Source organism: Trachurus trachurus (assembly GCF_905171665.1).
Source record: "Trachurus trachurus genome assembly, chromosome: 4".
Classification (NCBI taxonomy): Eukaryota; Metazoa; Chordata; class Actinopteri; order Carangiformes; family Carangidae; genus Trachurus; species Trachurus trachurus.
Genome location: NC_139898.1, coordinates 3932491 through 3947213, shown reverse-complemented (window position 1 = coordinate 3947213; position 14723 = coordinate 3932491). Strand labels below are relative to the sequence as shown.

The 14723-nt window shown below is 44.9% G+C and overlaps 1 protein-coding gene across 1 annotated transcript in view; it reads left to right on the top strand.

Moving 5' to 3' along the window:
• Positions 1-5682: 5682 nt before the first annotated feature.
• The window catches only part of dab1a (DAB adaptor protein 1a), a gene marked incomplete at its 3' end in the record, with an annotated part of 69409 nt that continues 60368 nt past the window's right edge, over positions 5683-14723 (top strand). The window contains exon 1 of the mRNA XM_083969598.1: positions 5683-5817. Coding sequence (XP_083825724.1) covers positions 5748-5817 — 70 coding nt within the window. The 5' untranslated portion in view covers positions 5683-5747. The remainder of the gene's footprint in view (positions 5818-14723) is intronic.

Genomic DNA, 14723 nt, shown 5'->3' with positions numbered 1-14723 from the left:
TTTCGCATTTCGGGGCTTCAATACAAGACGGACATTACATACGAGCACTATGGAGGTATTTGGATGTTTTTTGGTGTGTCTTTTTGTTACGAAGAAAAGTGGTATCCATTTGCAACCGTCATATGGACATGCACTGCTGCACGGAGCCCCGCTGTAACTCAGAGAAGCCACGGATAACTCTGAAACTTCTCCCAGCCCTTAGTCGACATGAGGGTGAGTAGATAATGAGTGAAATTTCAATTTTGAGTGAACTATCCCTTTAATGTAAACATCTTAATAATGCACTAATAAAATAACTAAATTTGCACTAAAACAAAGAGAAAAGTTTAGGGTTTTTATTACTTATTATTATATTACTTAGATATTATGTTATTTTTTTCCTGTCCGGCCCACTTGAGATCAAACTACTCTTAATGTGGCCCCTGTGTTAGAGTTTTATGAGGCTGTTTACTGATGGGTGACAGGTAAAAGCAGGAAGAGGAGCTGGAGCTGTAGAACTGGTTGGTTTTGAACAACCAAATTATTTTACTGGCTGTTGTCAGTTTTATAAGTCCAATACGTCCTGATTCACTTGAACGTGTCTTGTGAAAGTAGCTCATGTGAGAGGTTTAAACTGGTAACAGTTATCAGATGATCTACTGTAGGTGCAGCATTCATAAAAAGACCAATTCAATGAGCCTTTAATGATTAATCCATTATCGATCATTAACGAGCCTACTGATTGATTGGTGGAATCAGTTTTCTCCAGAAACCATCAGCCACACACACACACACACACACACACACGCACACACACACACACACACACAGGCCTGGATGGGTCGGCTGTGCAGCTGCCACATGTTTAATCATGTATCTGTCAGTCATCTTTTAACACTAATGTCTCACTCGGAGACAGTGATGAATGACGCTGCTCTCCGTTCATCGTTGACTGAGTGCTGGGCAAAGTGCAGCGATACACAGCAGTTACAAAGGTGTGATGCTGAACTTTGAACCGGAGCTCATGTTCTCAGATCTCTATCTCGTCCCTCTTCCTCTCTCTCTCATACAAAGTCTAACTCGTTCACCCATCGGCGCGTCTTGTCCTCTAACCTCTAGAAGTTGATCTCTCACCCTTTCCTCGCTTCTTTTTCGGCTGCTCTCTGTTTTTCGTTCTTCTGAGTTGGTTGGACCTGCAGATCCGAGTGGACACACACTGGTAGGTCTCAGTGTTTTGGTATCTCCACTTTTCTCTCTTGAGATATAAACTTGACTGACTCATGTGTGCTACGTCGGTTGACATTTCAAGGATCATTTCACCACCTGGGTTCCCTGGGACGTCACGAGATTGTGTTTGATTGTTAATGTAGTTACTGTACTGTAAAGCAGAGATTTTCATTTACCGTTCTCCATATACGAACCATGACGGAGCGTAACGCCGGGTAACCTTTAGCAGCACACGCAGGCGTGGTTATTCATCAACGAGTACAGCTCTGAGGAGAAATTTGTTGCTGATAAGGAGTCTCTCTGAAATGGTGTCAGGATACAAAGGTGGCATTGAAGCAAAGGGGAGGAGGAGGAGGGGGGGGGTGTGCTTTAGATGGACAGAGCACAGATACTGAGAAAGGTAATGTAGAGGAGGAGGAGGAGGCTTGTGATTATTCATTATTGAGATGGCAGGAGAGTTGAATGAGTGCAGCCACTAATCTAACTGAGCCTGATGGACAGAACACAATTACCCTGAGAGAGTAGGAGGTGGGCGAGAAAGAGCGAGAGATGGGGGGGAGGAGGAGGGAGAGCCGGCACCCACCCACCCTCCTTCTCTCCTTCCCTCCCCCCATTCTCTCCCTTCATTTCGTTTTCTTTTTTTCTCTCCATTCGCCTGGCAGACTTTACTGTAGCTGCAGATGATTTCTGGGCATTAAGCTCCTGTTGGCAGCATCCTGTTTATCCAGTCACACACATGTACAGTGGAGACACACACACACACACACACACACACACACACACACACACACACACACACACACACACCGAGCCTCACATCACACACTCGCGCCTGTTGGCAGCGCCCCATATACGGACGTCCAATTCACTGCCCGTGCCCTTCTCCTTCCTTCCTTCCTTCTTTCCTTCCAGTCTGTGTCTCTTTCCTGGTTGGGTTTCGTACTGATGTCTAAATCCAGACACGCTAAGCCATGTTCACATCCTACTCTGCTGCTACTTTTAGCTGGCAATGCTGATTCCAGGTCAGACCATCAGTGTTTGTGCTGGCTTTTCCACGGTTGCCGCTCCTCACGTCACGTTAGTCTGTGTGTGTGTGTGTGTGTGTACACGAGGCAGGGAATTTGTACAGCGAGACACGAGGCCGCCTTGAGAAATTAGCTTGTTCTCCCCTCCAGGGACTGTAGCTTAGATGTAGAACTCTTCCCCCCGAGTCTCTGGAGGAAGGACCATATGTCTGGAGCCGAGGAGACGTCTGGAGTGTGGTGTTGCAGCAGATTTTTCATTTTCAGCCTCAGAGTCTTGTGTCTTGCTCATTTTCACTGGCGGACCGGGGGCTGTTCTGTTCACAGCGGTCGGGTGGTGTGAATTTCTTGATCTAAGCGAGTGGCGCTCTCACAGGGGCAGGTCAGCTGACAGCCTGTTGTGTGTTTTGCTTCAGAAGATTCTGAAGTTGTGCCGCTTGTAGGGATAGACCGATATGTTTTTTCAGGGCCAATACTGATTGTTAGTAATTACGGCTGATCGATTAATCGTATTTTCATCGTCATCGCGATATATACATCACAAAAGGAGTAAGGAGAGGAGGCAGGAGAGGGTTAAATTAAAGTTCTGTTAAATGTATTGGTTATTCATGTGGAATTTGTTCAATAAAAGTATGTTTTATATTTTTATATTCTGTGTTTAAGGGTAACTATTAGCAGGGTACCTACTAAAACAGAAAGACCCAGGAACAGCATAGTTAATATGCAAACTTTTAAATATTTGCTTATTCATCACAAGTCATATTGTCATCGAATATCGAACAGTGTCATCGCACATTTTGCTCTTATCGTGCAGGCCTGTTATTAATCAAGGAAACCAATATTTAGTACAGATATTCATTTGCAGTAAAAAGGAAAATTTTGGTGTCAGAATTTTGAACAACACACCTGGGATTAGACCAGTGGTTCCCAACCTTTTTTGGCTCGTGACCCCATTTTGACGTCACAAATTTCTGTGTGCCAGCTGAGATATTTTTATATCCTGCATTTTATTTAAACTCGATTTATATACTAGAAAGTGAAAGTATAGAATACAGTTGTTAAAGATTGGGCATGGTGTTTTTAATCATAATTTTAAAAAGAAGAATAATTTGTTTAAAAAACGATCAAATACTAGACATTTCAGGCGACCCCATTTGAATTCCAGGTGACCCCACGTGGGGTCTCGACCCCAAGGTTGAAAAACACTGGATTAGACTGAATACAGTACAATTTTGTACACTGTGAAAACCTGTGATGGAAAGCCCTTCAATTTTTGTAGAATAACACAAACTCCAACACAGATCTTGGTTCAGTGGGGGCTGTGGGTGGGACATTGTTACACAGCCAAGAGTGGTGACTTCAGGCAGAGAGACGCTGCATCAGAGCCAAAGGAGCACCTTTTAAAATACACTTTTTTTATCGTTGAAAAAAAATAAAACAGCCGATGCCGAGAAAAGAACTAAATATCGGTCGATATTATCGGCAGTGCCAATAATGGGTAGATCCCTAGTAGCTTGGAGTTTGTGCTGGTTTGTACTGTATGGACTCTATTCTCAGAGCATTTTTCACAAGCTGCTTGTGAGTCCTGTGTTGGAGACCCCTGCTGTGGATGTAAGAGAACAGATATGTTTGCTACAAGCCCCAACAAAAATCACATCCTTCATCATTTTTCTATTTTTATGAGTGAAGATGAAAGAAGCCATGACTCATTCACAACCACAGTAGCATTCAGCACCAAGATAAATTTGATTATACACTCTGCAGAAGTGAAGTGAATCTGTGTTTTTTTTTTCTTTTTTAGTAGTAGAAGTAAAGCTGTTATTTTCTGGTTTAAGGCAGCGAGGGGGTTTTTCTAGACTCTGCCTCTTTTCTGGTCCAAGTGGAGGATTAACAGCTCCAGATGCTGCCTGAAAGACTTTGCAGCTCGGAGAAGAACAAAAAGGAGGCAGGGGCAGAGGGGGACATGTTGAGGGTTACAGCTGAAGCCGCTCCTGCTCCATCCTCTCTGTGCTGATTTCACTTCCTTGGGCTTTTTCCCCGCCTCTCTCCCCTTTTACCCCCCCTCTCATTATCGTACTCACCCCCTCCATGTTCCCTCACCCCTCACTTTCTTTCCACTCATTTCAATTCTCTTCTCTCTCACCCCTCTCTCTTCACACTCACTCTCTCCATCCATTTGGTGGAACAGTGCTGCTGATAATGCCTGTAATTGGAGTGACTCACACTTTTCCAGTGTGTTTGGACCAGATAAAGAATATTGTCAGCATTTTGCCGACATGGCCTCTGCTGGCAGAATTAAATGGACTCTGTTCTGTTCTGTCTGCAGCAAATTAAAAGCCTCTCAATTCATCTGTTCTCGCCCGAGGCTTACAGGGGCCTCCTATTCACACAGAAACACCGTGGAGAGGGGGAGGAAGAGAATAAGAGAGATTTCCCTCTTCCCCAAGAAGCACCAGTCTTTTTGGTTTTGTCTGAGCCTGCATTCAGCCACTGTTAGATGGAGATGGAGAAGGAAGGAGAGGTCAAGACTGATAGTGTAAAGGAGAGGTGAAGAGCAGCTCAGAAGGTAGTCGGATTCATTATGCAGGATGTCAACCCGCAGCTGTCCCCGGCTGCCGCTTTACCTCGGGATCCCCGAGTGAGAAAAGAGCTTGTCTGCACTCGTGCGTGCACATTAATGTGTGTGTGTGTGTGTGTGTCTGTGTGTGTGTGTGTGTGTGTGTTCATGCGACAGGGTTATTAGAGTGTGGATCTGAGTGGCTTTGGCTTGCTAGGTTGTGGTCGTCACTGCCAGGCAACACTTCAGAATAAAGTAGCAGCAGATGGGCAAAGAAGGGACAGACTGGTGGGGCCAGAGGGGCCTATCAGGCAGCGGGCAGGGGGTGGCAGCACTGCTGAGGAGGCATCACAGTTTACTGCAACCTGGGTCTGATAAGTTTTGGTCATTTTTTTCCAACAACTTGTAATACACAAGTGATAGTAGTTGTTATTCTATCATATTTCTGCGTTATATGACTGACTTTGAGGTGGAGATGCTGTTGGAAACAGACCAAGAAGTGGATGTCTGGCAGGTTTTAACCCTCAAATCTATTTGGAAAAGTAAAGAAGGAAATGAAAATAAAGGAGCAGGTCTCTTCAGTCGGTTACCATAGGCAACACCTACTCAAGACCCCCAATCAGAAACAAGCTCATTGTCATGCCTGTTGAGAACTCTTGCTGGGTTTCGCCTGCCAGGAGTAAACACAACCTAACTGACACAAACCTCTTTCTTCCCCTCTCTCTCTCTCTTTTTCTTTCTCTCCAGCTCTCTGTGGGTGTGTGTGGGATGTTGTGTCAGGGCTAAAGCCCATCCCTCTCCCATGAGCCTGTGTGCCCACACACACACCTGGCGCCTCCACGCACACACCCGGCGCCCACGCACGCACAGCCGGCACTGACGCTGTGAACTGGACCCCCGGAGCCCAGCGGATCCCAGCGGAGCCAAGCGGAGCGGTTGTCTAGCCCAGTTGGAGTCTGAGGATGTCAACAGAGACAGAGCTACAGCCAGCGGTCAGGCCCAGCAGCGTCAGACGGGACTCCAAGAGGAAAGGTAAGCACGCGGTCACACAGGTCTGCTAGTGTTTAAACGTTCAAGAGACTATACATAGGAACAGTTCAAAGACTGAAACAACAAGCAAACTCTTACTAACGGTGAAAATACAGTAAGCCGCTCGCTATTCCCATTTCAAACCAGCTACAACAGTAAAACGCAGGTTTTTATTAATCACTGTGGCTGCTGGCTGGTTAGTTTACTGCCTCTCGCTGAGGTTCTGGTGGAGAAAAAGCTCTTGATGTCTGTTTTTTGGTGGCCTGATATCTACAAGCTACAAAAACTTGTTGCCATGGAATATTTGAAGTTGTGTGTGAAGCGGCTGAGGCATCAGAGGACAGTCTGAGAGTCATCTGACAAAGTTTTCACCCAGGCTTGAGGTGCGGACTGACACTGATAACTGATGTTGACATCACACTGACCCACTTCCTCTGCGTCTGACAGTACGTGAGAGACAGGCCCCCGTCCTCTCACTAGGGATGAGTATAGTTTAGGTTTTATACGATACTGGTGCCAAACCGGTACTTTTGAAATGTGTCAGTGCTTACTTAAACTGTGCCCGAACTGGTGCTTAAAGAATGGAAAACCAGTTAATGGGAAAAAATGGCCCAAACCAGACTGTGGCGGGCCACCACAGTCTGGTTGGGGCCCGCCACAGTCTCTCAGAAAAAAAAAAAAATTAAACAACGTTTCACTATCTCTCTCGTGCGTGTGGTCGCGACGCACGTACACGCACACGTATACACACTAGGGGTTGCACAGACTAGTCGACTAATCGACTAGTCGACTTTACTGCTCCACAATGACGTTTTCAGCTTGACGTCGACTAGTCGCTGATCATGTGGTAGTAGGCTACAAGAGTAGCGCCTTGAAACAACAGCTGAGTGCGCTGAATGAAAAAAATACGAGCACCGTCAAGCTGGATAGAACGAGCGCCGTCAAGCTGGATAGAACGAGCGCGTACCAGACAGGAAGTCGGGCACAGAAAAGGCGAGAGAATCCGGTCGATTTTCAAAATAAAATAAATGATGATTAAGTTTGCTTGTCCGCCTAGATATTTGTCAGTTGCGTCTGCACACAAGACACACATCCATACATACAGCGCTAGAGACAGACCTGTAGCCTACAGACGGGTCGATGTTTGACCGGAGCGGAGAGAGAGAGCAGGAGAAGCTGCTGCCTGACACCAGCCAAGCGCCTGTGAGGCGCTCCGCTGCCGCGGCCAGTGTGTCGGGCTGTCGGCAATTAAAAAACAAAAAACAAACTCCGCTCATATCGACAGCTTTACGTCGCGCACAACGACAACCAACAACAGCAACAACCAACCAGAAAAAAAATGTGAGTGAAACTGTGAGTGAGCAAGACTGTGACGGTGACGAGGCCTGTGTGTCGTTTTCCTCCCTAATTGTTTAACGGACAGTAGCTACAGTATTTTCTTTTGCACTTGTATAGGAGTGCATGTTACAGAAAAACAAACTGATTTACAGCTTGTTGTTTATAGGCTAAAGCTGCTGTTCTGTGGACTAATTTCTGTGCATGAGCGTCTGTCAGTGAATAATCTACAGATTGTTGCCAAGCATTTCCCTCCTCCTGTAATTTATGATGGGAAAAATATGAATGACGTCATCAGCGACTAGTCGACGTCGACTCGACTTTCATAACATTAGAGTCGACTTTTAAAAATCTGAAGTCGTGCAACCCCTAATACACACACGTACGTACACACACAGACACGGGCGTATGGACAGGTCGCGCTTGGCCACTAATAAACGGTAAATGCGCTATATCGCGCTAATTGTACAGTGTTCAAAGTACACAGGAAGACTGATTCCGTCCAAACAAACCTATTAAGGCAACGACGGCTCGCCAGCCTGTCAAACACGCCGCAATGAAATAGCAGCAAAAGGAGGAAATGTCTCTGATATGAACGTCTGAAAACACCTGTGGGATAACCACCCGGCTTTGTACGCCAAAGTAAAGGTAAATACACAGTAACTTTATGTGAATTTACCTAACGTAACACTTAAAGGGACAGTATGTAACTTCTCCTGTTATCTGTTCACGAAAATTGATTATTTGGTTCAAAAGTCTGTTTTTCATGAATCAGTAATCCCCCCCATCAACAAAGTGAAGTGTTCCTTTCAGCTCTGAATGAGCCGTTCATATCATTCATATCTCCATGGAGCGGGTAAGCTCGGTGCTGCTGCCATGTGGTGTCTCCATGTTTTTACGTTCAGTGGCAGCGTGACGGTAGGAAACCATGGAAACTCAGCGGAGACACCGGAGCTGTCGGCTCAGGTCCAGGTGGCGTCTGTGAAAAGTCACCGCGGTAACGCAGTGAGGAGGAATGGAGCGTTACACTGATGCTGCATTCACCTGCAGTCGGGCAGACGGCCGTCGGTAACAAACCAGATGTCATTTTAGTCACAGAAGTGGAGAGAAAGCCGGTAAAACGTGGGTCAGGTAAACAATACGACATCACCATGACAACATATTGTAACGTGTATTGCTTTGCCTCGTGCTGACGGACCACTTGTTTACATAGAGGCTTGTTTATGCCGTTACGTGCAGCGGCTGTCGTCCGTCTGCCGTCTGCCCAATTTCACGTGAATGCAGTAGAGCTGTGCGATATTACGATATATATCGTAGTACGATATAAAAACGTCTACCGTACGAAAGAGCCGTCTATCGTTTAAATCGTAATTTTAACTACATTTATCAGAGAGGGCTCTAATTGCAGCACCTCGCCACTACTTTGCGGCGGCATTTACGTCACCCGCGACTTTACGGCACTGGCACTGCAGCATGCACAGGAGGAGAGATGGATGCAAACAACAACATGGAGGGGGCGGTGAGTTCGGAGGAAAGTTTGGAGGACAGACCTGTTGAGAATGCAGGGGGAAACGAGCCAGAGGAGGAACTGATACCAAAAAGAGGGAACCGAAGTTCTGTCGCTTGGCTTTGGTTTGGATTTAAAAAGAATGACACCGACCAGAGCACGGTAATTTGTAAAATATGCCGCCAGCAAGTGATTACGAGGGACTCGAACACTACAAACCTCTTCTATCATTTAAAAACACGGCATGAAACCGCGCAGTGAAAAAGAAAAGAAAAAAGACAACCAAACAGGCCTGAAAGAGGCATTCGCCAAAGGCACGAGGAGAGAGAGAGAGAGGTCCACTGGGTGAGCTAGATTAACTTTTAACGGGAGAGAGAGCGGCGCACCGCGCTGTCAAAGCTCGTCTCAGCAGAAAGGTGCGGGAGGTGTGTGCTTTCAAGGCAAGGCCATCAAAATGAGAAATATCCATATCCAAACTACATCAGGCAGCAGTCTTCTGGTCAGAGAGGATGTGGCTGCACTGAGCTGAATAGAGGTTAACTCAGTGTTCGGTACCCAGCATGGCGGCGGCCGGGTGGAACGCACCGTGACGTCACCCTACTGATAAGCATCTAAAATCACAGAGGCAATCTCTAAATTCTCTTTATACTTGATACTACACACTTGAAACTGATTATTATGTGGACCATTTGTCCACTGGATATTTGTGTTTTATATTTTTTTTTAATGTATTTTTTACTGTATGGAATTAAATGTGTTTGGTAAATAAAAGGAGAAAAGATAAGAGAAATTGCCATTCATTTCATATATAATGTTAAGACAAAATAATATATCGGGATATATATCGTTATCGGGATATAAAATTGTCTATATCAGGATATAAAAAAAAATCCATATCGCACAGCTCTAGAATGCAGCATGAAAAATACGATTGAGTTGCTTGCGATATACAACCACAACACTAGATGGGAGGAATTCCTACACAATGTACCTTTAATTGGTAGGAATTTAATTGTTAGCGCGGCATTTATAAGAAAAAAAAAATACTGTCCTGCTCCTCATCTGTTGATGTACACATAGTGTAGTGTAGAGGCTCACAGTGGTATTTCATGTCAAAAATATGATGATAACATCATATGAGGTCAGTCTGTATCAGCTGAGGTTTGATAACTTGCCCTTGTCAGATTGTGACATACTTTCTATTCACTGCAGTGCAGCATCCGTCTGTCTGCACATCCATCACGTCAGTAATGTAATGACCATTAACTAAATGTAGTGTTGCACTGGGACGAGTATTGAGATTACACTTATTCAATAACGATGCTCTGAGGGCTCATATACACAAACACACCATCATCAGCTCCTCTTCCCCTCTTTGCTAATTGTGTCTTGATTTGCTGCTGTTGTGTCTCGTTTCGCCGGCGATCATGATGGATTCTGATTGGCTCTATGACAGGATGCAGGGCTGCTGTTGTTCGTGGCTAATTAACAGGTGCATGGGATGGAGGTTGGCGTCGCTGTACAGTAGGGTTGCCCTCCCAAACAGGTGCAGGAATGTTGTTGTGGTGGTGGTTGGTGAGAAGCAAACAGGTCCAGGTGTGCAGTGCTCCAGAGGCAGGTGCTGGGTGGTCTGAGAGCAGAGGTGATGCCAGGGGCCAGACTGTGGGGGGGGCCAGGGGGGGCCAGACTGGCAGCCATCACCCAGCTGCCGGGCGCCAGCTGCCCAGCGACAGGGAGTGACGCCCGGGCCTTCTCTGAATAAGCATCTGATTGATGGAGGAAAAACTCCGGACACCGTTGGGAACAGCACTTAATGGTTTTACGCACACATTCACACTCACACTCACACACACACACACTCACTATCACCTGCAGCAGATGCCTCATTGCACACTGTGAGCTGCAGCCCCTGCAACAAGCGTTGGACAGCGTGTGGGGAAGGCTGAATGCCTCTCATGTCCTATTTAGAAACAGTATTGTTCTGCTGCAATGGAGATCATGTTCATCATTCAGACTGCTCTCCATATTTGGGGATGCGCGTGCGAACACACACACACACACACAAACACAACACACAGGGAACTGGGATTGAAGCCCAGAAGAGCATATGAGAGGAAAGATGAATGGTTCGCCTTCAGCATTCAGACTCCAGTCTTTCTCTTCCTCTCTCACTCTCTCTCTCTCTCCCACATACACACACACACACACACACACACACACACACATGCATGCACATACACACACACACACCGCTTCACACCTTATGGCTGCGTTTCTTCTTTAAAAAATTGCATAGAATTTGTTAAACTACAGATTCCTCTGATCTGGGTCATTCATCCCAATAGGCACATACATACACGCACACACACACACGCACACACACACACAAAGACATAGACATAGATACACACGCAAACACATACTCTCTCTGCAGGGTGATGAAAGTCAAATGCAATCATATATCAAACACAAGTAACAAGCGTGCTGTGGGAATAGGACACTTTGATAATGTTCCTGTTGTTGTGCTTCATGTGTGTGACCTGGAAGCCTGGTGTACATACACTACACACACACTACACACACACATGTCCCCGTCTCTGTCCAGCCTCCTACGTCCTGTCTCTGAGTGGAAATAGATCCAGCGAGCTGCTAACCATCCCTGGCAGCTCTGCTGTTGTGTGAGAGTCCCTGCTGAATAGTCCCTCATTCTGCTAATATCCTTCCTCATCCTCTTCCTCCTCCCACTGGTCTGACTCCTAAATGACCTTGCCCCGGATGAGCGAGACGCAGAGGAGAGACTGATCACGAAGAGAGAGAGAGAGAGAGAGACTAATGAGTCAATGTGACGGAGAGCTGTTTAATCTCAGGCCTTTGTTTCACAGTTCTGTGGAGAAGAATGGAGAAAGAAAAGACTACGGCACTGCAGCGTGTCACACATTAATCACAGATGGGGTGTGCGTCCGGGTCTATGCATCACTGTGTATCTGTGGTATCTGTGAGCACACGTGTTTTTTTTTCTTCTTTTTTTACACACAATTATGTTTGATGGTGAGCCCAGAGGTCATTCCTCTGAGACACTCTTTTCTCCACTGGAAGGTTTTATTGAATTACCATGACAAGGTAGAGATAACCTCTGACCTTTAGTATTCACATGACCTGAGCTGAGTGACTGCAGCTTTTTGCTTCCTCTGACAGTAAATGAGTCTTTCTTTTCGGTCAGGCTCTTCAGTCTAACAGTCTTTATTAATGCCTAATTAATCCAGAGAGATGACTGATTTCTACCCCTCAACCCTCCTCCCTCCTCCTCTTCACCCTCTTCTTGTTACCTGCAGTTCATGATGATGCAGATAGTAACATAGGTGGTGATCTACACCTTGTCCTGAATCTGATTGGCCTGTGGCTCTTTACAGCCTCACAATAACTCCTCACTGCTCCTTGTGACAGGTTGCAGTTCAACCACAGTTGAATGTTTAACTGAACAGTTTTAGAGACCTGAAGAAACTAAACCCTGTTGCGACAGGTTTCATTGTGCTCTTTATTTCAATTGCTCTGTCATAAATCCATGATCATCTGAGCTCATATAGTCATTAAAGTAGATTAAACCTATGACAAATAAGATTTTGAAAGTGTAACATGGATGAAAGTCCAGTGTTATACCAGTGGGTTAGAAGAACCACAATGGATATTATTATAAGTATATTATATAAGTATCATTATTCTGGACAGAGGTTCACAGGGCAAATGTCACTGATTGGTTGATATTAGAGACTCCCTGATTGGTCAGCTGATGTGATAGATCACCTGTGGTTAATTCTTTGCGTCTGCAGCTGAGTGTGCTCCCACCTCTCACCTTGTTCACCACACTGGTGTATGATGACAAACCAACAGAACCAATCAACATGTTGGCAATGGAGCCAGAAATGATCAATATGGATCTGTTGTTGTTACAGTAGATGATTGGTGGAAGGAAAATATTATCATCACAGTGTCCCCAGTTAATATTTGTGTAAAAGGTTGTTAGTTTGACTTAACATGGACACTGTGATTTTTTTTTTTTTTACACTGATTCAGATTCCTGTTGTGGCCTGTTTATCCACAAGTTTCCGAACGTCATCTATGGTCAAAACTGGAAGCCGGTTTTGCTAGTTTGGTGGAATTGTACGTTTACGTTTCCATGGTTTTCAGTCGTTGTCATAGTTGCGGTAAACGCATGGATCTATTAACGCTGGCTTTTAACACGGATGTCAATTTGTGTGATATCCATTGTTAAAGGCTGGTGTGATGATCCATGCGTTTTACACATAGACTGTAAAAAATATGGACGTAGCGTCCGTGACGTCACCCATTGGTTTTGGGGAGTCGTTTTTGTGACTCAAATATGGCGGCCTGAATAGCGCCATGTTGGATTGGCCGGCCGAGAACCCGCCCACTGGCCTCGAAGCAGCTGTCCACGGAGCTGCTCGGACCTGTCACTCAACGTTTCTGCGCCCTAATTGGCCAGAATTTTAACCTAATAACAGTAAAATGGTAGAGTTAAAAAAGAGACATCGGAAGAGCTCAGTAGAGTAGTTTGTTTTTTTCACCGATCATCAGACTTCGAATAAAATAAAGTGTAAAATGTGGACATTTAAATCATAGTGAAGTTTTTGTGTTGTGTTGTGTTGTGTTGTGTTGTGCTGTTGCTGTGTTGTATATGAATAAACGAGTACAGTCAGATCCTTAGAGTGGATGTTTGCTTAATAGTATAACAGCCTGATATTCTTCATTATTAATAAAACATGAAGTTGACAGTCTGCCAGTACAAACACTTTTCTGTGAATGTCAAATTAGAACAGTGAGCCCGTTTGACATTCGTGAGGAGCCCAACAGCCTCCACTTAAAACTTCTTCATCTCGATGCCTACCTGCTGCTGAGGCACCTCACTCTGGGGAATCTTTGAATCACTGTGCAACTAAATCATTCTGACATAACAATGTAGGATTTCAAATTCTCAAATGCTGTGTATTAAAGGTAATAATGAATATGTGTTATATCTTTCAATCTCCAGAGGATCTGTAGTTTTCTACTATAAACAGGGGACAGATATTAACATGTGCAAACCAAACAGCAGAGACACAGCAGATATTTCACTGTGTTCTAATTCAGCTCGGTTGCGTAATAGAAAAACAGATTGTTTGCCATTTTCATTCACAGCTGATGCAGTGTGAAGTTCAGCTTGTACAGCAACTGCATCCTGACAAAAGCACGACTTGAGTTCATGACAGTGAGATTTTCACTCGCTGAATAACAATCTGTGGCTCTGGCTCTGTGCCTGTATGTATGGACATCAACCAGTGTTCCAGTCTGGCCAACTCTTTGATAGTTGCCACAGTGATTGGCAGTGTGTCTGTCCGAGCGGCTGCTCTGGCAGCTGACCAGCAGTCACATGTTCATCCGTCTGCTCTTTGTTTCTAAACGCTGACTCATGATACACCAACAGTGACTTTGGAGTTTTAGGATTTTGAGGTATCATATTGATTAAGTCAGAGGTCTTCAACAGTTGGTCCATGACCCCTACGGGTACCGCAGAGGTATTGCAGGGGGGGTCGCAAAATTTTTGGTTGATTAGAATTTTTTTTTTTTTTTTTTCCTTTTCAAATTTATGTCACAAATAAAAACCTCAATTTGAATAGCTTGTCTGCATGATTATCATGCAATTGACAGACATTGTTGATATTGGCATTAGTATCAGTTAACACAGTCTATTTATAAATGACAGTGGCACCGCACCATACTCACTGAATAGCTTAGTGTTGAATGAATGAATAACAAGGTATGTTTATACATGGCACCAGGCCCAGTTTTAGGGTGTAAAATTAACTTCCACCAAGTGCCAGTGGCGTGTAAAAAAAATTAGTTTGGCGTGTAAAACAAAAACACACACCTGCCAATGGCCGATGGAAATTTTGAACTGCAATTCCTTTGCCACAGAGTTTATTTCTATAGCTAGCCCCTATAGGGAACCGTCAGGGTTCTGTTCTGTCCATCTTGTCGGGGTTTATTGCTCATCATCCCACTAATTATAAAT